This window comes from Trachurus japonicus, chromosome 24, assembly GCF_045865225.1.
Source record: "Trachurus japonicus isolate A0001 chromosome 24, Traja_1.0".
NCBI classification, from domain to species: domain Eukaryota; kingdom Metazoa; phylum Chordata; class Actinopteri; order Carangiformes; family Carangidae; genus Trachurus; species Trachurus japonicus.
In genome coordinates this window covers 9237848-9263505 of record NC_140930.1, presented here as the reverse complement: position 1 = coordinate 9263505, position 25658 = coordinate 9237848, and the positions used below count along the sequence as shown (strand labels likewise).

Genomic DNA, 25658 nt, shown 5'->3' with positions numbered 1-25658 from the left:
CACGATCCGTCCGTGCGGTGGCTTGAGCTTGAGGGGCAATCCGTAACTTTAGAAGACAATCCTGAACCAGTCAACCAGTTTTCGTTCCTGTGTGTGAAATAATCACGCTGGATATTAAATAAGTTGGCCTTCATAGAGGTAGAAAATGAAGTGAGTAGACTTACTATTTGCTGCTGTGTGTGTGTGCCACTGTAGTGTCGGTCGGGGGGTGAGGTGAGGTGGGGAGTGGGACGGACCGACGAGCCGAGTGTGTGTGACTTCTTTCAAAAATAGTTTGCACTTCATCACAGCAGCAGCAGCAGCAGCGGTGAGGCGGTGGTGGTGGTGGCGGCGGGTGTAGTGTGTAGTAGTGGAGGGTGTGAGGCATGGTTTCTCTACGGAAATAAATAACGGGACCGCGAAGGGGGAAAGGACGGAGGAGGACACTATCTGAACCGGAGAAGGAGCCACGAAACACGGCGAAAAGAAGAGGAAGCGGATATATCTGAAGAGTCAGAGAGGGGGCGAAGAGACGGCTGGCTGAAGTGAAGTCGCCAAGTCGGTGCCGCCGCACGTTTCAGTGTTGATGTTGGTATTTCGGCCACGAAAAGGCTAGCCTACCTGCCGAAAATAGTCCCGGTGAGCAGACTAACTAACTAACTAACATCTTACCTTACTAACGAGATAAACCTTTAAAACAAAAAGCGGGAAGTTCAAGTTTTAGTGCGACTTTCAATGTCAACAAAACTACGTTACCAGCGGTTGAGTTTGAGAGATTTTCAAGTACCACACATTCATTCGGAGGAGGAGGAGGAGGAGGGGGGACAAGGTGAACACAGGGAGTTAAACTTTTTTCTTGCAATATGGCCGCTCAGATGTCACCGAGCTTCCTCAGAAGGAGGCAGAACTTGAAATGAAGTAGCTTTGACTATTTTTTTTGAAATCCAGGGAAGAGTAGACTGTCGAAATATTACACGTAAAGAAAAAATGTCCGGTGTGTGTGTGTGTGTGTGTGTGTGTGTGTGTGTGTGTGTGTGTGTGTGTGTGTGTGTGTGTGCGTGTGCGTGTGTGTGTGTGTTGTCCCTCCCAGGCAGCGTCGTCGAGTCAGAAGTCAAACCCACTTTTCAAATCCTAACTGGTAACTGCCATTGGTGTTGGAACGTTGGTCCTGTATCTATGGTGACGACCGTTGGTTCGTTGGAAAATAGTGCAATTTTACGTTTTCTTACGTTATCGTCATATTTTTCACCAAACTTTTACGTGATTTCTAAGAAGTATCGTCAAATGTGAAACTCGGCTACCTTTCTGTGTTGTACAATGTACACTTACAGTGCAACAGGCATGAATGGAAACAGATGTAGCAAGAATGCCAGGATAAAGATGGCATTGTTGGGGGCTAATATATCCTTTAACCTGTCCAGTTGGGAGCAATTACATCAAAAATGTTATTTAGACTAACTGATCCTCAGCCATCCTGTAAATCACATCAGTAGGCCTAGCTACCTGTCAGAAGTTGATGTGGGAGGAGGCCTCCAAAGCATTTTCAGGGCTCAGCATGACCCACTTCCCCAAAACTAAAATGGGTTTTTTTTAACTCATAAAGTGCTGATAATAGTGTAAACAGGATAAGCTCTGCTGTGGACTGTATAGTTTTTTTGGGAGATGATTTCTGCAAGAAAACTGAAAACACCAGCACAATTTGTGAAAGGAGTTGTTTTTTGTTGATAAATTGTTCTTTTGGTTATTCAAATCATCCGTAAAGGGCATTTAAAGCAGCTTGTATGCATCTAATGTCATGTATTTCTGTACAGCTGTTTGTATAGGCTAAACTGATATAGGTCTATCTATAATAAGCTTGGCAAGCTTGCTGTGTGCTAGACCTTTTATATCTTTTTAATCTCTGTATCCTAACTAAAGTTATCCATTATCTCTGTTATTTTAACAGACCACCAATGAAGCAGCTTTTTAAAATCTAATTCAGATGTAGATAAAGCTAAAAGTAAAAGTAGGCCTAGAATAAGGTAAAAGTCAAGTTCTTTAACAAACAAATCAAGCATAGGCTGTGATAGAAACAGAGGAGAGTGCAAATCTAAATCCAGGAGCGAAACCACATTTGGTGTTTTTAAAAATGTTTTATTTGTGTATCTAGGCAGGTTGTAGACTTTTCCAAACTGTTGCTCCCAATGGAGGAAGCTTAAAAAAAGGGGGGATGATGACAGAAAGAGAGGGGGAGAGAGAAAGAGAGAGAGAGATCACAGCAACTGATGAAACGTCCTTAGTAACTGTACTTTAATTGAGCAAGTGGGCGATTTGTTTACATTTTTAAATGGGGCAGAATGAGAGGGGGAAACGTGAATTAACCATCCCACTTTTCCTGCCAAACGCCCTGCTGCCTGTGATAACCAGGTATTATAAATGGCTTTACTCTTTCACCTATGCGACTGTATTACCTGCAGGCATTTCTGCACTGTTACTTCATAACATTTCGTCTAAGTGTCTCCATATGGAAAAAAAAAAAGATTTTAGTGGTTGTTGATTTATAGTGGTGGTGAATTGTGTTACCGTCTCCAGTGAGGGTGGGGGAGATAATAGCTGCGGGGGTGAAACCTATGATTAGAAGCAGTCATTCCCATCCAGCCTCTAGTTCATGTAATTTTTGCGAGAATTAAATTATAGTGAAATTTAAGTATTCCTCATTTTGCATGTAGGAGCAGTTGCGTGGCCCTCCACCACTTCTGACGACCTCAGAGCCCTCTACTCATTTAGAGTTAATTCTCAAATAGCTTTGCAGAATTGCAGTAAAGTACAGAGTAAATAAATGAAAGGTTAGTTGGCTTTCAGCAAAAGAACCGCTTGTTTTTTTGTGTGTCATCGCTTAGTTTATATAACGGCTTGTTTTGAAAGCCTGCAATGGCTTACTAAGGTCATCGATACCGTGCTGGCCCTTCAGCCTGCCCATTGATCTGCAATGGAGCTGGGTGACTAAATCTGTGGGAATCCAGGATTACTGCTGCTGGGCTCCTGCTTCACAAGAATAATAGGGCTGTTTTTTTTGTTTTTTTTTAAATGACTGGCTCAAGGGCAAAGAAATGGACTAAAGCTATTAATTTAAAGTTTATGGATTAGATGATGATTTAGAGGGTTGTTGTGAAGAGTCTTTGACTTTCAGCGACTCAAATCTTTCATGTGTTTGACATTGAACTTGCAGCTCACATATTTCAAGGTGTCGAATGATCAAACTTTTGTTTCTTGAAGACACACTAGACACAACTTTCACTTCCTTTGTTTTTCTCTTTTACCCTCTTCCTGTCTCTTTCCTTCCGGCTTCTTGGTGAGATTAGATTTGTACGTCTTCATTTCTTTCTCTGTAGTTCTTCATATCTTGGTATTGAAAACCTTTTGTTCCCGCTGTGTTTCTGTCTGTCTGTCTGTCTGTCTGCATTGCTCTGCTGCTTTTCATTTCCTCCTTTATTTCTTTGCAACCAGCATGACCACTTGACAGTTCTCTGAGCAGCATACCACCATCACCACCAAGAAGATTATACCAGTCCCGGTTTCAGCTTCAGTTGCAGTCCCAAGTCTAGGGGTTTGTGTGGATAGATGATTATGAGTCTGATAATATAGTTTCTTATAAGTTTGTGCTGCAGGAAACCAGCTCTGTGTTACTGTAAAACAAAGCAGGGGACTGTGTGATGGGGGCATGTTGCTTCAGGCTTCAGTGAATCTATGAAACACGATCCAAATGCAGGTTTAACCTTCAGGTTTCGTGGGTTGAAAGCTTATCTGATGCAAAATCACTTTCAAAATACAATCACAGTTGTTACCTCTATGTAAAAGTCACTAATGCAGATATTGTTTTGTCATTTTTCACCACAGTTGCAAAAATAAACACAAGTTAGGTGCCCATGGTACAACATAAACATCCAGGAATGTAGCCTTGCACATGTATTTGATTGGGCAACGCGACGCTTTATTGGACGACTTCACATTGCACCAAACATTGAGCTTTCCAGTGTAAATATGTTGGCTATTGATTTTAGGTTTGGGGGAATTTAGGAACAGTATTGCCATCGCATAGTTTGTCCACCTGAGAGCAGAGATAAGGTGAAGTTGTCCTTATCTTGGTGGTGTCGTGTCAAAAATGCTTAAAAATTCAGTCCACACATTGTTATTTAGAGATTTGTTAAACTCTTAAATATTGATTTTTATTGGTCATGTACCAGTAAAAGGGTCAGGGAGTCCAGATTTAGTAACTGGTTCATGAGTTTGAAGGCTCAGAAGAAGCCAGCGGTGGTTTATGTTAGTCTGAGACTGGATTTTACAACTCCTTTCTGTGTATCAGAGAGCTACAAATCAAATCAGGGAAGATTTTCCCAACAAAATCCCTCAAAATCAGCAACTTTAGTTCACTTCTTGGACTGACAGTTAGGATTTGAGTGTGTATTTTATCGTCTAAGTCCTCCGTCTCCATCATATCGCCACCTCAGACTACGCTATAACTTCTGGACCGGTGCTCCAAACGCCCCTCGGCATGCTCGCTGTCCGTCTTAAATGTGTAACCGGACACGAGTTGCTTCTGTTTTTACCTGCCCGGTGACAGGCCGGGGTCGGGCCGGGTCAGCCGGGTTGTCTCTGTGGCAGCTCCGGGGTCAGGGGTCAGGAGAGAGAGAGGGGGTGACACTGGAGAGGCCTTCAGCTCAACCTGATTGTAGTTGGTACAGTCGCAGGTGTTTCTCTGTGGTAAAGAGGCTCTGAGAGGGATTTGTGTTGAGCTAGATTTTTTTTAAATATGTGGGTGCTGTTTGCCACTTGGTATTTGTGTTTTCAGTTTACTGGCTGTACACTTGACCTCTTTAAAGCTAAAAAGAGTCACAATATATCTATACCACCTGTGTTCTCATCTATTAAAGAGACCCAGAGGAGTTTGCTTTTGGTTATAAAAGAGTCTCATATTAATGTGGATGAATCTACGTTACCCAGGCACTTGTTAATGGGTCCATTTTAGATAAATATATCGTTTTGTCTTTATAGTTGTTTTGATATTATTATTTAGTGGTCGACTCGCTCAGCATTTCCTAGTTTCCTGGACGCTGCCCGGCGGGTCATGGGAATAACTCCGCCGGATCACAAGTTGGCATCGTTTATGGTCAGAACTACGACGGTATCTGATCATCTTCGAACCTCCGACTTTCGTTCTTGATTAATGAAAACATTCTTGGGAAATGCTTTCGCTTTCGTCCGTCTTGTGCTGGTCCAAGAATTTCACTGTGCGCACGGAGGCTCATGGGAAATGTAGTGTGAAAACCCTTTGCTTTCCGAAACTCCTCGTAGTTTTGTTTAATTTGACAGAAATTTAAGACAAATGCCAAATGTCCACCTTCTTGGATGTAAATATGTTTCTGTTTTGGCTCGTTCATCAAACAGGGGAAGCTTTTTGATGTAGTTATACTGGCCTCACTCAGATAAAGAGAGTGTCCTACATTCTCGCTATTTCCATATACTATAGTGATTCCTTTATTCAAAACATAACTTGCACATTCAGAAAATTGTCATTTTTTCAGCCCCTTCTTCAGATCTCTGTTTATTAATCAGGATCCAATGATATGTAGATTGGCGTCACACCAACTACTAATACTGACTGCTTCTTCTAAAAGACATAGGCTATTTGTACATGATTGAAGAGGAATACTGGAACGTCTAATTTTTCAGTTTTTTTTGTGAAAATTACACTTGTCACAGCCAGCTCCACAAAAAGCACCACCATCCACATTTGTGTATAAACGTTAAAAAAAAAAACACATTTTAAAAGTCTCTGCAGATGGATGTGTGTCCTGCTGCCACTGAGCCTCATCTGCTTCATGTGTTACAGTAAAGTGTCATTTAGAAGATAAATGGAGCTCGAAGGTATTTCAGCAAAGAGTCAGAGTCTAAAGTTGTCTACTGTATATATATCATTTATCACACACACACACACACATACGCACACACTGGTCGGGTCCTGTCAGGGCAGACAGTGAGCGTACAGAGCAGCTGCATGTGGTCATGTGGCATGAACGGTGCGTGGTGTGGTAAACACCCTCTTACCCCTCTTTAGTGCCCCCTCGCCTGGCTGACGCCCGTTCTCTATCGCTGTCGTCCTCCTCTCCGTCGTCTTCTTCGTCTTCGTCTTCATCTTCTGTCCCACTCGTGAACATTTAGTGTGTGTGGATTCACCCTCCGATCACAGCGTTGAGGCCGGGATCTGTGATTTATTTTGTAAGTCTTGGTCAGAAATCAAAGTGTTGCATGTTTTAGATGGAGAGCAACTGTTTCCTATATGGACAGGTGTTTTTGAGTGTGTGTGTGAGAGAGTGTGAGAGTGATGTTAGTAGGAGAGGAGATAGTGTGTGTTTGCTTTCAGGACCATTTGCAGTGTGTGTGTGTGTGGCTGTTTGTGCACAGGTGCACTGGTTGGGTGGTCTGCAGTGATGTATCACCCCTTTTTACACACGTGTGTATATATATCACACAGTTACATAACATCCTGCAGTGAAAAGGGAGAGAAAAAGTAAATGTTGATGAGACTGAACATCATAATATTTGCCTAATGCAGTCACGCATGGTTACTTAAGTACAAACTCTGTGTATGTGTGTGTAGGATGTATGAATAACATCGAAGGCTCACACTACTTTTGAATATCTGTCATAATGTCATACTTAGTTTGTGGAGTATGAGGTGTGCAACAGAAAGTGACAGAGTGACAGTGTTGAATAGTGCGATCAACATCACACGTGGCGTTTGTGGCTGGTAACAGGATGCAGAAGAGAACAGCTCATGTAAACAAGTAGGTGGTAAATCAGGTTAGCAAGAGTTTTTTTTACACTGATGGCGCAGTATTATGATTGGCACTGCTGTGAAATGAGTAGTTTTACTTGTAGTGTATCTAAATGGTGATATTTTTTTGCATAATTTTGAATTTTGAGTGTTTCTACGCTGTGGTATGACTGTGTGGTATCTCTCTTTGTTTGCGACACCTGCTGATGGGATGTAGCTGCCTCGAAGCTCAGGATGTACGGAGTCAGATCGGTCTCAAAATGAATGAATGCACACAGAAGGATTCACAAATGTATTAATCGTATGTATGTACACTGTACATACATACGATTAATACATTTGTTCTTGTGATTATCATACATGTTTTTGATGAAAATCGCAAATTCTTGGAGCCAAGTGGATTCATATTTAAAGCAGAAGTATTTGTTGATTTGTTTTACATTTACATACAAGGACAAATCTTTTTCTTATTTACATATAAAACCCAAAATACATCTGTGAATCCTTCTTTTTATTCATTTTAAGTGTGTTCATACTCAATAAGTGTGACCTTTGTTCATATCTAGCTCAATATTGTGCAATCAGATACATTTATTGACTCCAGCTCTCCTGATGTGCACTTCATGCACAGACATATGCACATAGATATTTCACACCTCTGAGGCCAGAGTTGGACTTTTTGCTGTGAGAATGTTTCCGACTCTGCTGCCTGTCAGGAGCGCTCGCTGAGCTCGATCCTAACGACATGTCGGTGTGTAAACTCATTATAATTGTTATGTCTTGTTTGAGGAGAATTAACTCGGCTCTTGGCGGCGGTTCAGCTCGGCGCTGTCTTTTCTAATATTTTAAACATCTAATAAAGGAGCGGGGCGTCGGCGTCTACAAACAGTTGAATGAATATACTGTTTGTTGAGAATCATAATAAAAACATGATTGTGTTGACTCACATTCAAGTTTAATGACCTTAAATGATCTGTTAAGTAGCTACTTGTACGTCAATAGTTTTTTGTTTTTATCTCTGACAGCTGATTAAAATACAAACAGCTAAAGGAGCATAAATGAAAGTGAAACCGTGAATCCATTAGTTAGTTTATTTGTCATATACATTAAAAAGTATGCCGTTGTACAGTAATGCAATGAAATGTAGTCTGCCCTGGCTCTCTCTCAACTCAACTCTCTCAAAATAAAAACCGATAACAACAGTTAACAGCATATAATAAAAAACAATGACAAAGTAAAACAGGCAATATACAATAGTTAGTTTTAGTAAAATAAAACAGATAAAATGGGAGAATCGAAAGTAAATCCAGGTGATCTACAGTCAGATTATATTAGTTTATTTAATTTATATCATAATTAAAGGGAAAAGTAGTGCACAGAGCTGTAGGAGGAGTGTGTGTCTGTGTGTGTGTGCATGTGTGTGTCCTCTACTGTATCTAAAGAGCCTTTGACGTTTTTGTTCTTTACACTGAAAAGACTTTTCAAACTGCTTTTCTCTTGTCTCTCTGTCTCTCTGCTTAGACATCCATTGTTGAGGCTCCTCTGTCCTGTGTGACCCCCTGACACAGAGAGGTATGACCACACACACACACACACACACACACACACACACACACACACACACACACACACACACACACACACACACAGTCACATGTAAATACACACCCAGTTTCGATGCAGTAGCAGCCCTTTTCAGTACAGTGAAGCCAGCAGCCTGCGGAGCATCTCTAGGTTCAGAGTGTGTGTGTTTGTGTGTGTGTGTGTGTGTTTTCGGAGCAGCATGTGTTGTTTGTATGTTTGTTTCCGTAAAGCTCAGCAAATGTCAGCAACAATAAAACACCATGGTGCAACGGCAGCGTGCACCGCCACCCACACAAACTGTGAACACACACACACACAGAGTCAGCTGTATGTACTGTACCTCTCTCCACCTCTTCTTCCTCCTCCCTTTTTCTTTTTTCCTCTCCCCCTGTTGCTTCGCTGCAGAAAAAAAAAGCCTTGGAGCAGCCGAGCACAGAGAGAGAACGTCCTCTGTCAGTCACCACTTTTTTTATTTCCACGGCCTCATGATTCAGGAACAGGAGTTTATTTTATGACACAGCTCTTTATGTAATTATCACCTCAGCGTGAAATCCATTGTGTGTGTGTTTTCTTTTTTTTACTTCTGACTCTGAGACACCCAATCACTCTGACAGCAGCGTGGTCGTAAAGCGAAACATTTTAATACCCACTCAAATAAGAATATGATATCACGAGTTTGTGTTTTAATAGCAGTTTGGGTGGTGCAGACGGAAATATCAAGACAACTATCGGTAGGATGTATTGTTGAAAAGAAAATTGGTTTAAAATAACCTTGATCCCTGAACTTTTCATCAGGTCGCAGTGTTAATGAGTCCAATAATTATGATCAGATAACAACAAAACTGATTTTATTCCCATTAACCTCCGGCTGTAGAGCTAATTAGCAAATATATATGTAAGTATAACTAAGCTCATGTTAAATGTTATACCTGTTGAACATCTGCATATGAGCTCCACCATTGTCCTCGTATTACCTTTTTGATGTTAGCATTGGCTGCTACTGCGTCAAACAAGCAAAATCTTTTATTATCAGTCATTGTTTATTTTAGTTCAGTGACTTAATGGCACAAAACTGACTCTGTAGCTTCAACTGTTTGATGATGTTTCTAGATGTGTGTAGTTTATGCTTTTAACCCCATGAAATTGTGTCTTTAATTTGAAGTTTATTTGAGCGAACATGTGATTTAGAGCTAATTGAACACGTGACTGACATAAAAACAATTCTGATAGTCCAATAATTGTTATAATGTCCTGGTTTCGGCTTTATATGTGAAGATATAGTCCTTTTCTTCTATATGATAGTAAACTTAATACAAATGAACTAGAAAAAAAAGATTTTTGATGGTATATAGACTAAAGGATTAAGGGATTCACAGAGAAAATAATGAGATAAATTAATAATAAAGATAATTTTGGCCTCTAATGACATCACATGTCTAACAAAGTGCATGTCCATCAGCTCACAGTGTTCAGCCAATGTTTCCTGGGATCCTGCTGCAGGTTTATTCAGGGACGTCGGGTGAAAGTTTGTTTGATTTGGACGTCAAAAAAAATCCTGTGAATTTCCTGTGACCAACCTTCGTTCGTACTCTGACCCAGTGATTGGGTAAAAACACAGCAGCCAAGCCAAGCTGAGCCGTTCCCACCCCTCTGACACATTTTGGGGGATGGGTGGGAGGAGGGGGGGGGGTAATTGCGGGAAGGGTAATTATATCAACGATAGCTTAAAGCTCTCAGAGTTAAAATAAGAAGCAAACCTCACACTGCAAATGTTCCTCCGTGTCAGCTATAAGCAGACAGACAGACAGACAGACAGACAGGGTGTAGTTATCACCAAGGACAGGCTGGAAATAACAATTTACTCACCGCGGGAGAGCAGAGTTGTAACTGATGAGCAAGTGGAGGCAGTCGTGTGTCTTTTTTTGGCTCGTGTCACTTCCACTCTGAGCTGCTCTTCATAACGAGCCTCAATGAATCCGTTCAGCGACCGACTCCTCCACATCCACAAATCACAAACTGTCTGATGACATCGCCTCGGGGTTTTATTGAATCCTGGCTGCATTTTTCCACATTTTATCTGACGCTTTACCAGCTGAATAATCAATTAAAGGAGAAAATAGACTGTGCAGCACTCAAGATGTTTTTTTTTCCACAGCACTTAATCATAATTTGCCTCTCATTCATTCTCACATTCACCAGTAGTGGTTGTGCACAGCCGCGTACGTACGGTGCAAGTCTAGACCATTAGGAGCTGACATGACAGGCAGGAGGAGGAGCCGGGGATCGAACCGACAACCCTGTGATTAGTGGGAGACCTGAGCCGCAGCCGCCCCGGAAACACATAAATACAAGTTGGAACATAAACTTAATTTGTTCAGCACCACCAGCAAATGAAACAATGGGCCCAAAAGCTCAATCAGAGCTGCACACACCATGTCTTAAAGTTACAGAAGTTAGAGGACAGCGGCAGCTCGTTCATGTGTCTCCTAACTGTGACGTCCAGTTTGTCCTCAAACAAGTTTGATATTTTCATCTACAACCTTGCAGCATGAGCGGAGCAACATGAGAAGTACATGTGTTGTCTAGTGAGCATTATAGGGCTCATTTACTTCTGATTTAAAGAGGAACTATACAGGACTTTTAGCTTAAAGCAGAAGTAAGCGATATTTTTGTGTTAATATAAGTCTTAAATAGTTATATCTTCCGACAGCAATCACTTACATAGAGTGTTTGGACCGAAACACGGGTCTGTCAGTCACTCTGCTCTGCTCTGAGCCGAGGAGAAAACTTTTCTTGTATCCTACAATTTTTATCCAATGAGGAGAGAGAACGGCATGAAGGGCTGTGTGTGCAGCCAAGGGACGCGCCTGAATGTGGTGACGTAGGGACGAGGACCAATAGATCCATGACGAGGGCGGGGGCTGCTAACTCCATCGACTGACGAGACGTTATGGTGCGTTCAAGGCAACCCGTGAAGTCGTACCAGTTCGATCTGGTGCGAGTTCGCGGGTCGGAAGTTACGAGTGGGCGTTATAGTGACTTTCACAGGTAAAACAGGTCGCAGAAACGCGAGTTGCGGGTTGCCTGGAACGCTACAAAGTCATAAGTCGTGACTTGAAGCTCTAACTTACGGTTTCAAAAGCCTGCCTGGAACGCAGCATTAGCCAAAACGACCGGATCGCTTACTTCTGCTTTAACTATGCTTCATTTTTACCTTAATTAAACAGTTTTGGAGTAATTGTGATGGTTTAAATGGATAAATGACTTGTAACTTGTTCCAGGGAGAATGGAGGCTCTCTGCCTTCCTCGTAGCGTCTCTTGGCTGAAAACCAACCTTAGATCGGAGCCTCCGACCCGGTGTCCCAGCTCTCGTCTCTGCGGCACCACAACACAAACGCGCCCCGTGACCCATAATCTCTTGTTTAAGACTACACAAAATCGCAACATCGTATACAATATGTTATGTACTGCTCTATTGATTGCTTTCTTTTTGGCTTTGTTGAAAACAAATGCACATGGCCGGGAGGAGGGTTAGCACAGAGGAAAAATGACATAGCTCGATTTGAGTGTCTTGTCGGAGTTCTGTCCTGTGTTTTTTTTTCTTTAAAAAAAAAAAAAAAACACATCTCGCTGGTTGCACTGTGTGAAATGCACTCAATCGGTGCTGACGCTGCTGTTTTTTAGTCTTTGCTGGGTTCGGACCGGGTTCTCTGCTACACTTAGTGTCATCTTTAGAGCAGGTGCACATGCATTCTCCAGTTTAACTCCGATTAAGATGTATACATGCAGAAGGAAGTCGTATTTCAATCGCATTATCTGGGTGTCTGAGTGGGATAAGGAGAACTCCGATATTAGTTGGACTAACGCGTTTACATGAACTTCAGTTTCCACTAGTTATAGTCGGGTTAAGGCAAGAATTCATTTTTTTCAACTGTCATGTAAACGTACTGTCTGTGGACACATTTTTTGTGCTTTTACACTTTGCAGGTGAACCCCAAACTGTTCGATTTTATTTTAAAAATTATGGCCTTGGATTGTTTGTCCAGTAGGGGAAAAAAAACTTTGTTATGTTCATTCGGTTTGTGGTTTTAATCTTGTTTGTAGTTTTTCTCCACGCAACACTGTAGGACTGACTGACAGGGGCCTGTGAGAAGAAAGTGTGTAATTATTCCTGAAAGGTTTTCATCCTTTTTGTAGAAAACTTCTTTTTATTTCATTGTATTTACTTTGGCCAAGAGTTAACTGCAGTGCTGCACTGAAGATATTTTGAGTAATAAAAGTTGTTTACTGTTAAACAGGGACATGTTGAACCAGCTGAAATCCATATTTGTCACAAGAGTTTCATCCAAAACTGAAGGACCATTAAAATAAATATGTGTTTATGTGAACATGAGGAGAATCAGCCAATTAACAGGTGATTAGATGTAAAGATCTCTAAATAATATCAGTATTTATCCCCAAAAACTCCCATATTGATGATTAGGCCCAAGTGAAGATCAATCGCTGTGTGTTGGAGTCACACACTTGTACTTGACTAACCGGTACCAGCAGCATCGAGTGTGTGTATGTGAGTGAGTGTGAGTGAGTGAAAAATGGCAAAGAAGCAGCTGTTTAACGATGTAAGTGAATGTGTGTGTCCGTGTCCGTGTCCGTGTGTGTGTGTGTGAGTGTGTGAAAGTGAGGAGTCCTTTTGTCTGGATGAAGCGTGAAGTCTCCTGGGAAGCTTTCAAATCCTCTCTGGAATGTGTGTGTGTGTGTGTGTGTGTGTGTGTGTGTGTGTGTGTGTGTGTGTGTGTGTGTGTGTGTGTGTGTGTGTGTGTGTGTGTGTGTGTGTGTGTGTGTGTGTGTGTGTGTGTGTGTGTGTGTGTGTGTGTGTGTGTGTGTGTGTGTGTGTGTGTGTGTGTGTGTGTGTGTGTGTGTGTGTGTGCAGGGGGTTGGTTGGCTTGTCACCACATTTTATACAAGGAATGCAAATATTTGTGTGTGTGCGTGTGTGTGCGTGTTTCAGCTTCGTGGTGTAGTATAACTGTTGCCATGGTGACTGATGTCCTCTGGTGTTTTTCTGTGTCACCTGTGACGGTGGCGGTGGTCGACGGGCGACGGGCGGCTACGGCGAACAACTCTCTTGGTTTCTCTCCGTCTTTTTCTTCTTGTCTAAATGCCAGAACACCAGGCGGTTCAGATTTCATCAGCTGCTCTCATCATTAATGTGTTTATTTACTCGGCACTCAGCTCATCATCCTCTAGTGGCCACGAATCTGACGCCCCCCAACCGCCGCCGCTGCCTTTTTGAGGGGCGTGTGGGTGTGTCGGCATGCGTGCAGTTAGTAGACCCACCTGTGTGTATAAATAAATGCTGTGTTACTATGGTTTGTATTTTCCATCCGTTAGGGATCCAGTTCAGTTCAGATTGTCCCCAAAGGGCAGTTTGGGTTGCAGCTCATTGGATCGCATAGAAAAAAAAGCATGCAAACATAAACGTAGAAACACAAAATGACATAGAAAAACACATCAGTATAAAAAGCAAATGTGCACAGACAAAGATCGTGTAATAAATATAAGAAATAAGGCACTGGCTAAGATTAAAATAAAAAAAATAAGATAAAAATCAAGGAACGAAGAAAGATTAACTGAAAATTTGAGTCGCTTGTTGATTAAATCACAGACTATTAGAAACACAGAGGTTGTTTCAAGAGCAAATTCACTTTGTTGAACATTTTTATCCTCTGTAGACCAAAACGAAAAAACGTGCTGAGTCGACACTTACTGTAATGTTGAACATGCAATCCCAAACTGCACATGGGAGAAACTACGCCTCTGATAGGAACTGCAGATAAACAGTAGATTTAAGCAACACACCAGATGTGTGACAGATTTATTAGATACGATGCAGAAATAACAAGCTGTGGATAATTTACTTAATTAGGGTGGCACAGTTAATTGCAACGTAACTGAAGTCATAGTATGTTTTTTTTTTTTTGATAAAGGTCAAGTGTCACAACATTGTTGTGAGTGTTAACGTGTTGATATACAGACCAGGGCCAACAAATCATATTGTCAGGATGTAAAGGAACATGTTTTTTTGGTACAAGAAGTTAAACAAATAGGACCATTCACACTTACAGTAAAATGCAGGTTACAATATTTGCCCATATAAACATAATATTTTTGCATATTATGCAGCCCCATTCTTAATTAATTGATTAATTGTCCAATAACAAAAATCTAAAGATGTTTAATTTACTATTACATATAACTAAGGTAAACAGCATTTCCCACAAAAAGTATAAGAAGAAATTTTCGATTAATGATAAATAAAAAAGGCAGTTGATTATTTATACACCCTTTAACAGGCGTGCTGTACATATTGTTTTTTATTTTCAGTTTCCAAAATTATCAAAGTATCATTGTTTTCTTAGACTGATGGCTCTGAGTTCAGGGATGGGCGTTGTTTAAAGACTTGAAAGATGTAACAAATTATTTTGGATGAATGATGTGCCAAGTTCAAAAATCAATAAAGAAATGTGTTAAAAATAAATTAATAAACAAAATGGATTATTTTTCAGCATGTGTTCAACTGTCATATGTGCTATTTGAAATAATAGTTGTAGTAGAAGTGGATCATGGGACAAATCTGACAATCAGGTTTGACCTTTCTGGAGATATCTGTATCTAATATCTATTTATTTTAGCTGCCACAGACAGTTTTGTTATCTAATGAAGTCTATAAAGTGAAAAAATGTTTCGTGCCTCCATTAAAGCCGTGTGCTGTGTGTTGTTGTGTTGTGCTATTTGCAGGATGGTGATGGAGGAGAGGGGTCAAAGAGACAGAGGGAGGGGGGCTCCGACCACCACAGCAGCGGCAGCAGGAGGAGGAGGAGGAGGAGACGGGAGGCAGATCTTCATCGAGCTCGGTGAGTGACGTTTAAACTCAACGTAAACTTTATAGAGAGAGACTGCACATGTCAGGAAGAAGAAGAGGAGGAGCTTTGTGTGTTTGAGATTCTGATTTAGATAATTACGCTGGAAAATTACCTGTTCTGGTAAATATTAGTTTATTATTACGGGACAGTGTACAATACCATTAATCAGTTTTAGAACAGAGAAGAGATGGTTGTACCAGATTTAGCCACTAGGGCTAATTTCCATCTGTAGTCCCAACATAAAACTCACAATACAAAACACAATAAAATATAGATCGCAGAAAAACACACATCACAGTAAAATACAGGAGAAACCCAAGACATAGAACGACACAGGTGAACTCTTGGACGGCACAGAGGCAACACACACACACCGCCGCACAAGTAGCCACATGGACAACAGGGGGACAACATTGAAAACACAGACGTACATCTCTTCATTCAGAATGGAGGAACACAGAACACCAAAAAAGAAATTGTAGGCAAAGTGCAAAGTGCTTATAGCAGCAAGATGTTGATTGTCATACACTATATGTGTGGTGGACATATCAGTACAGTAACTGTGTAGTGGACAAAGTGCAAAGTGCTCATAGCAGCATGATTATTCACAGTATTGATAGTAATAAATAAAGTAATAATAAGTAAAACATGAAAGTGGCAACAGTGGCAGATAAACCACACACAACCAAATATAAACCACTTAATCTACTACGTCGTCTCTGAAGAAAGTGAATGAATGAATGAATGAATTTATTTATTTAAAACAGGGACAATGCACAAAAAACATTAATCTTGAAAAACAAGAAGAGATGCTTTGAGCCAGGTTATAGCAACAATTGCTAATTTCCGCCTGTAGTCCCTGGGCAGGTAAAGTGCTAAACAGATACAATATTAAGATTAATTGAAATAGTACATAATAACCATAATATTTAAAAAAATTGACAGAATGCACTAATAAAAGCAGGGAAACAGGAGCGCCAAATCATAAAGTGCACACTAGGGACTAACAGCACATACACTCTCTCTCACTCTCATCCCACATTCAAACACATACACATACAATACACAGATGACAATCATCCTCCTCTAATAACCACACTCATAGCCAGACACATACACACACTCACATAATACTCAACAATGTGTGCAAACTTGCTTACTCAGTAACCAGCGCTTTGACAAGCATGAGAATGTGTGAGGATTTGTACATAGAATAAGTTCTGTGGGAAGGACATTTCCACTGACTCGTGGCCACACATGAAAAAGAAGAGCTGCCAAACTGAGTTTTACGTTGAGGAATACTACACTCACCCCTAAGTAAGTAAGTAAGAATAGCCTGAGTGTTGTCTTCTTTCCACAGCGGAGCAGAACCTGGACGCCATTTGTCTGTCTACATATCGAACAGCCTGCAAGCTCAGATACATCCAGAAGAGATGCAACTGTGAGTTCAGATAACGTTCGACTGTTTAAAACCTCGGTGCACGGCACGTTGCTGTTTTTACCGACTTCACTCCTCTCTCCCTTTCTCTCTCTCTCTCCTTCCAGTGCATCTGATCGACATATACAACGTGATCGAGGCGGTGCGGGACGCCGGTCTGAACGCCGTGGAGCTGAACGCCGGGATCTCCGTGACCAGGCTGGAAAACCTGGTGTCGTCGCTGTTCAACCAGCTCAGCAAACGGCTGCCCACCACGCACACCATCAACCCGCAGGAGAGCACCGTCCTGCTGGTCGAGTTCATACTGGCTGCCGTCGACAGGTAACAGGTTACAGAGCAGAGAAATTGAATCGCAATTTTATCACGTGTCTGTTTCACATGGTGGTTTAATCTGTTTGCAAAAAATACAGGTAAATACGAGAGATGTTAATGTTAATGACATTTTTATCATCTGGCTAATTTCCTCCATGTTTCTCGTTTTGCCCCTGCAAAGCTCAGCTCTGACAGGGTTAATTGCAATGAGCTAAATTAATATTAAAGCAGAAGTAAGTGGTCCGGTCGTTTTCGCTAATGCTGCGTTCCAGGCAGGCTTTTGAAATCGTAAATTACAGCTTCAAGTCACAACTTACGACTTTGTAGCGTTTCAGTCAACCCACTCGTGTTTTTCCGACCTGTTTTACCGGTGAAAGTCACTATAACGGCCACTCGTAACTTCCGACCAGTGAACTCGTACCAGATCGAACTGGTACCACTTCACGGTCGGAAAAATACGAGTTTCCTTGAACGCACCATAACAGTCCTCGTCCCTACGTCGCCACATTCACGGCGTCCCTTGGCTGCACACACAGCCCTGCATGCCGTTCTCTCTCCTCATTGGATAAAAACTGTAGGATACGATAAATGTTTTCTCCTCGGCTCAGAGCAGAGCAGAGGGACTGAGAGACCCGTGTTTCAGTCCAAACACTCTATGTAAGTGATTGCTGTCGGAAGATATAACTATTTAAGACTTATATTAACACAAATATATCACTTACTTATGCTTTAAGAAATAAAAAAGGATTAATAAATAAAAGTGCACTGACACATGGCACCTTGCCAATAGAGGGCGCCAAGGTGCTGAGCCAGACAAGTTAAAATGTGTTTTTTAATTGCAACGTAATGCTGAATGTCTTGTCCTACTCCTCTGTGAACATCAGACTTGTATCATCAAAATAAAGTGCAGAAAAACGCATTTGGATTGAGAGATATAAAAGTATAGCATATTCACCCCCCCCTCACGGAGCGGTGCGGGTGTCTGACAATTGTACTGGTAGAGCTGAAAAAGACAGCCAACACAAAAAACGCTTTTTCTCAAGATTTTGGTGCCAAAATGGCTTTTGGGGCTAAACTTACCTGTATTCAACCACTAATTTCTCAAGACTGGAACAAGATAGAAACACAGTTTGTTTTTTTTGCTGGAAAGTAGAGACTCTCTTCTTTAATTTGATGGGTTGAATATATGGTGGGTCTAAGAAAATCAGTCAAAAAGCTGGAAAATGCCTGGCAAGCTGGAGGTAGCTGCTGTGAGAATGGCTGGCAGTCAAAGAGTAATAGGGAGACTGAGGGTAATGTCCAGAAAAACAAACTTGCGAAAATAGTTAATTTTTCATCTTTTTTCATTCCTTACCAATATGACACTGAACTGTTCCACTGTTAGCTCCTCACATAAAGTTTACGTGGTCTACTTTAAAGCAGATATCATCGGCACGGCCGTTTCGGCTAATGCTGTGTTCAGGGCAGGCTTTTGAAACCGTAAGTTACAGCTTCAAGTCACAACTACGACTTGGTAGCGTTCCAGGTAACCCGTAGCTCGTGTTTTTACCGTCCTGTTGTCTGTGAAAGTTCCCTATAACGGCCACTCGTAACTTCCGACCCGTGAACTCGTACCAGATCGAACTGGTATGACTTCACAGGAAGGAAAAACACAAAGTACGAGTTTCCTTGAACGCACCATGAGTTAGCAGCCCCCGCCCTTGTCAGGCATCAATTGGTCCTCGTGCTACGTCACCACATTCACGCGCATCCCTTGGCTGCACACACAGCCCTTCATGCTGTTCTCTCCCCTCATTGGATAACACTTGTATCCCACAAGGAAAATTTTCTCCTCGGGTTACAGCAGAGCAGAGTGACGGAGAGACTCGTGTTTAGGCTGAAATACTTCATGTAAGTGATTGCTGACGGAAAATAGGACTATTTAGGACTTATATTAACAAAAAACATTCCACTGATATCTGCTTTAAGTGAAAATGTGTTATATTTTATTATGTCATATGTAATTTAAGCTTGGCAAATACAAAAACAGACATCCTCCTTTCATTTAAATACACTAGTGTGATATCTTAGGACATGTTCCCCCCTGAGAGAAAGATGCACCAGCCACCGCTGCAGACTCATTCATAACATCAGGCACAGCTGGCACAGCTGGCGCCTTTGTTAATTATTCAGATCTTCTGATGCAACACTGATGCAACTGTTTCACTGACCTTGTGCACTTTTCTGACAACGAGGAGCTGCAGCCTGACAGATCTCTAAAAAAAAATGTGGTGTTTTATTTTGAAATACAAAACCACCTGTATTTTCTTTTTTTTTCACACCGTAGGTTTTTAAAGCGTGTTTGATGTGTTTGTGTGTTTTCCAGCGAACCCGACAGCAGACTGACGGTGCTGTCTGTGAAGGCGATGCTGGCCATGCTGTGTGGAGGGAAACTGGTAGATAAACTCCGCTGTGAGTAGCACATTGACTTTCAGAAATAGGACCAGATGTTAAAGTGACATCATTGAACAAACCGGTAACCAGAAACAGTTTCACAACCAAACAGAAGTATCTCAGAAGTATCTCTGCACCTCTTGGTAAATCACAAACCTCTTTGTTATTTGCCATAAACACCTGTGCAGCAGCAGCAGCACCGTGCCGTTCAAAGCAGCAGTGTGTCAGCAGCCAAATGTTTATCACTGTGATCACAGAGTCTGGTTGCAGATTGAAACGAGGAATTTAATCCACACGCTCTTCTAACAAGAACCATGGTGCATTATGTTAAAGTGGAACATAAGTAATTTAATCCCAGTAAAGCTCTGTTGCCTTTTTTGTTCTTAGTGCTCGTTGTCTTTCTTATATTGTTCATTAAGCTACTTGATATTGGTGGCCCATCGAAATGTAATATAAAAGCATATATCGTATCATAGAAAGACGGAGAACATTCATTCATACAGTATATGCAACAGTTTGCTTTGCACATGGTCACTTCAACACCCGCTAACAATAGCAACAATATTGCCCAGCCCTTGCAGCCAACATGTACGTTATGTAACAGCTATTTTCAGCTTTTACACACTAGTCTGAGTTTGTTTTGTATGTGAATATATTTCAGTTAATGAACTTTTCTTCTATATTTTGAATTACTGAAGAGTTTCTTTATTAACTCCTGCAGGAAACTGTGATGTTGTAGTTCTCCACATTATACAGATATAATGAAAACAACATATCCTGCCATATTCAAAGGCTAGTAATATATATGTCTGTACCCTGTCAAAAATAAACAGTATATACTCTACATCTGTCAATGTAAACTTCAGTATACGTACATATATAATGTATAGAACATGTTACATATGTGCCACCTTGTGGAAAATGTACGTCAGTGCTGCTGTTTGCTCATGTTGCTTCACCTGCTCTTGTGAGAATCATGTTGTGGTGACATCGATCAGTTCACACACTCACAATGTGGAGGATAATGTTAAAGGGATACTTCACCCAAAATCGATAATTCACCAAATTTCTACTCACCGTCATGCCAAGGAAGGGTTTGGAGAACTTTCAGAGTCATCAAAACGCTTTAGGAGTTCCAGGGGGGGTCGGGCTGGCAACGGATTTTCATATAATGGCGGTGGATAGAGTTCACTTTTGAATCGTCCAAAACACACACTATGAAACATCCAGATACCTCCATACTGCTCGTCCGTACTGACCCAAGTGTCCTGAAGCCGCCACATGGAAAAGTTGTTCAGAATAAATGAATTTGATCTCTGTTTTTAGCCTTGTTGTAGCAGTAGCTCCCAGTGGCTGCGCAAGATTTGCTGCGAGATGTTCGTTCATCGTTGTAAATCATTGGATGTATGATGTAAACACAGAAACATCAGCAGAGCCACTGGGAGCTACTGCTACAACAAGGCTAAAAACAGAGAGCAAATTCATTTTTTCTGAGCAACTTTTCCATGTGGCGGCTTCAGGACACTTGGGTCAGTACAGACGAGCAGTATGGAGGTATCTGGATGTTTCATAGTGTGTGTTTTGGGCGATTCAAAAGTGAACTCTATCCGCCGCCATTATATGAAAACCCGTTGCCAGCCGGGCGGACCCCCCCTGGAACTCCTAAAGCGTTTTGATGACTCTGAAAGTTCTCCAAACGCTTCCTTGGCATGACGGTGAGTAGAAAATTGGTGAATTATCGATTTTGGGTGAAGTATCCCTTTAAATTTGTGTCATGCCCCTCTAATATCAGTGTCTGTGTGTGTGTAGATGTGTTTTCTCAGGTGTCAGACTCCAACAACGTGCTGGTTCTGTCCAAGTTGGATGCGTTCCTGAGGGAGGCGCTGAAGGTGCCGACCGCCGTGCACGAAGGGCCGTCGTTCGGCTACACACACACGTTGGCTCGCTCGTGCTTCCCACAACAGGTACACACACACACACACACACCTGGTCACACACACCTCATCAGTTAACAGTTTGACAGTTGATTTTGTCTGCTAGTTTTTTTTTTTGGTTTTTTTTTTTAACACATATCTTTATTGATTTTTTAGTCTTTACACAATTCCCCTCTCTCCCCCCAACCCTGAACTGGAGCCAACAGTTAAACAGCAAGAAAAATGACATTTCCTTTGAAAATTGAAAAACAAAAATACAAAAACAATATACCGTACATCTGCCTGTCTTCTAGTTACATTTTTTACATAATCAATTGAAATAAATAGGCAAAAGTGAGAGAAAAAGATGGAAAAATGAAAAAATAAGTAATAATAAAAACTAATAATAATAATAAAATAAAATCAAATACATAAATAAATAAAAATAAAAATAGAGAGAAACATACATGCAGTATATTCAAAATATATCTATACATGTGTTTTTTGTTTTTTTTTAAAGAAAAAGGATAGTATTTCTGTATGTAACATTAAAAAGACAACAAAAGCGTATAATAATACAAAACCAACATAAATAAAATAAAATAAAAATTAAAAGGGTATCGTCTTATTTGAAAGGAGTACAATTTAAGGAGTTAGTAAGTCAGGTCTTGATTCATGAAAAATGTGGCTTTTTTGTTTGATTATATATGCGAGTCTTTCCATCGCTAAGCAAGAAGAAAGTTCATTAATCCACATATTCAAAGAAGGACAATGAACACTTTTCCAGTGTCTGGCTATAAGACGTTTCGCATGTAATAAACAAAGATTTATCAGCTTATACTCGTGTGTTTTCAGGGCCATTGTCTGCTAGTTTTGTGTGTTTCTTACCTGTTGTGTCTATTTTGTGTGTGTGTGTGTGTGTTGTTGTTGTTGTTGTTGTTGTGTAGAAGAGGGTGATGCTCAACATGTTCCTCGACATCATCGCCGACCCCCCTCAGTGTCTCGTCTGGTTGCCTCTGATGCATCGCCTGGCCAACGTGGAGCATGGTACACACACACACTCACACACACACTCACACACACACACACACACACACTCACACACACACTCACACACACACTCACACACACACACACACACACACACACACACACACACACACACACACACACACACACACACACACACACACACACACACACACACACACTTTCGTCAACCCGTGAAGCTCGTCTGACACGTCCAGTCCCGTCTCGTCTGACACGTCCCGTCTCGTCTCATCTCTCAGTCTATCACCCGGTGTCCTGCTCCTACTGTCGTGGCAACGGCATGACGGGCTTCCGCTACCGCTGCCTCCGTTGCCGCGGTTACCAGCTGTGCCAGAACTGCTTCTGGCGCGGCAACGCCAGCGGCTCACATAGCAACCAGCATCAGATGAAGGAGCACTCGTCCTGGGTGAGTTGAGTCGTCGTGTGCGGCCGTGTGATTACCCGCTCGTCACACCAGGGGGCACTACCTGTGTGTGTGTGTGTGTGTGTGTGTGTGTGTGTGTGTGTTTGACCTCCAAAGAGAAGTTTTTTTTTTTTTACAACTTAAACTGGAATTCAAGATCAAATCATTCAATAAACCAAAATAAGAAAACAAAACTAGAGCCCTTTTCACTTTAAACTGTAAACCTAAATATGGAGGTACATTTGTGTCTTTATTATTCAATCAAAAGAAAAGTTGATTTAAACAAAAAAGATATTTTCAATCAAAATAAACTTTTTCAAACACTTTTTTTTGGATTGAAAAGTTTTTTTTTTATTGAAAATATCTTTTGATTGAATAATAAAGACCATAACTAAACAAACAATATTGACAACAATTGGTGTGGGATGGAATTTAAAAACAATATAGCAAAGAGTTAAATATTTATATATGAGCTGTTTATATGGGTTAGGGTTATTTATGTTATTTATATATGATTGTATCCTACTCAACATGATTTCATATGTTTCTATGTAGAAATCAGATTACTTAGTATACAATGAAATATAAAACAATGAAACAATTATTCTACTGTGTATTCCTGTTTTATCAATTTTAATGCTTTTAATTGGTTTACGTCTCTGTTGTTTTGTCTGTTATGTACAGCACTTTTTTTTTCAGCTGTGGTTGTGCTATATAAATAAAGTTGAGTTAGTTTAGTATTAGTATATTGCACATTTATATAAAGTATATGCAGTTTTGCACTTGAGGAAAATGTTCTTCGTTCTACTGTTGTTAATTGTGTTGTAAAAAATTTAAAAATCTTAATAGAAATGACACAGTTCCTCTACAAAAAAAAGAAAAAAAAAGTTGCTGTAGCCTGAAGGGAAAAAAATGCTTTTCAATGTAGAAATTACATATTAATAGATGGAAACACAGTTGTTGAATTATTCATCAGGGAGGCTTTGTATAATTTGTCTTGCTAATGTTTCGGCTTCAGGAATGAAGCTCTTCACTTGTGCAGCTCCTGCCTGTCCAATGAAATCTCTTCATCACAGGCAAAACTGGTCCTGATAATCCTCCGCAGACTTTGCATCTCATTTTCCAGCAGCGCTCGGTTTACCTGCCTCGCCTCAGAGTCGTACCGCGTCAGTTTAAAGTGACACTGTTAAATCGACCTCTCCCGTGTGTTTTAATGAGCTGAAGCTGAAGCCAGAGCTGACGACATTATGATATTAATTCATTTTAACCACAAAACCGACTCTTTATATTTGGATGTACAGGTGCATCTCAATAAATTAGAATATCATGGAAAAGTATTGAGTGCATAAAGATGGACATACTTTTCAGAAGGCCAAGATTTCCATATTAGAAATGCTTTTTTGGTCGTTTTTAATATACAATTTTTTTGAGATACTGAATTTTAGGTCCTCATTCAATAAATGTAAGCCATAATCATTATAATTAAAATAAATAAAGACATGACATTTTTCATTCTGTGTGTAATGGATCTATATAATGTATTAGTTTCACTTTTTGAATTGAATTACTGACATAGATGAACTTTTCCATGATATTCCAATTTATTGAGATGCACCACTTTGTACAGTATCACAGTCACAAGATAAGATACTGTACTGAGGTCAGATTCATGGTTAACCTGTCAAATATTATTTTAAAGATTTGTCGGAGCTGCCATAAAGATATAAGAAGCTCGTTGAACCTAGAAAACCTTACCAGGATTAAACCATGACACCACCAAAGTTTTTCTCCAAAGCAATATTTTGGCATGTAAAGGAAATGAATAAGAGTAAAAGTAAACAAACAACAAAATAAACTAACCAAACAAACAAATAAAACAAGGATAAGGCATAACAGGGCGCACAGTTTAATATAAGACACTAAAATATACTCCATCATCATCAGTACACTGAATTTAAAGATAATTTCTTAATTGCAAGGCGGAGGAGGTGGGTGATCAACTATGGATCCCTTCCTGAAAAACAATTTTTATATTTTTAAACCACCAAAGTTTGAGAGATCACAAGGTAGAGGAAAAAAAGGAAAGAAAGAAGAATAAATAAAAATTGAGAGGGGAGTATCTTAGCTGGCCGAGCTAAAGAGGAATTCCCCTCCAGTGTGCAACAGATGCTGTGATCTGTGTGGAGCAGCTGAGATAAACAACACAATAATAACACTTGACTAAGAGTTTACAGATTTCTATCAGCCTCTTCGTGCACGGAGTCGAGTCCTGGCAGTGGATATCACAGCCGTAAATGTCTAGAGATACAGGGGGAAATACAGTATGAGCTAAGAGGGGAACTTAACTTGGAACAACCAAGTTTAAATACAACATAAAAAGCATGATGTATCTCTGTGGCTGGGGTAAAGCTATGGAAAAGCCTGCCAGAGGATCTCAAACAAAGCAAAAACATAACAGTTTAAAAAGAAATTAAAACATAGTGTGATAGAAAGCTATAAACAGGATCGATCATTTGGGATTTGACTGCAACTTAAATGCTGTTTATTTATTTTGGCTCCATCTGTTGATTATAAAATGTCTGTTATACTGAAACCATCAAGAGCGCCAAAGGTTTAAAGGGATAGTTCAACAGATTGGCCCATTGCCATAATAATCCCTATAAACATAGCAGTAGGTTTGTTACCTTTAATTGTCGGTGCAAGCTGTTTTTAGAACGGCGGAGCAGAGCCGCGAGCTGCTCAGAGCTACGCTACGGAGGCTCATGGGATTTCTTGGTTTCCCTAAATCGTTAAAGGTAACAAACCTACT

The 25658-nt window shown here is 40.6% G+C and overlaps 1 protein-coding gene across 15 annotated transcripts in view; it reads left to right on the top strand.

The window, feature by feature from the left end:
- The first annotated feature begins 282 nt into the window (after nt 1–282).
- The window catches only part of dtnba (dystrobrevin, beta a), a 66341-nt gene continuing 40965 nt past the window's right edge, over nt 283–25658 (top strand). For 5 of the 15 annotated variants that reach the window (XR_015035279.1, XR_015035278.1, XM_085771797.1 and 2 more), the window contains exons 1-9: nt 315–618; nt 8315–8365; nt 15176–15291; nt 16661–16741; nt 16846–17059; nt 19416–19501; nt 21293–21447; nt 22344–22443; nt 22686–22852. Coding sequence is in view for 11 of the 15 variants with exons in the window: in XM_085771797.1 (XP_085627923.1) it covers nt 15177–15291; nt 16661–16741; nt 16846–17059; nt 19416–19501; nt 21293–21447; nt 22344–22443; nt 22686–22852 (918 nt within the window). In the remaining 4 variants the exon portion in view is untranslated. Of the gene's footprint in view, nt 619–6065; nt 6235–8314; nt 8366–15175; nt 15292–16660; nt 16742–16845; nt 17060–19415; nt 19502–21292; nt 21448–22343; nt 22444–22685; nt 22853–25658 lie in introns of those variants that run through there. The other 10 variants (XR_015035280.1, XM_085771802.1, XM_085771801.1 and 7 more) reach the window with 7 other exon arrangements.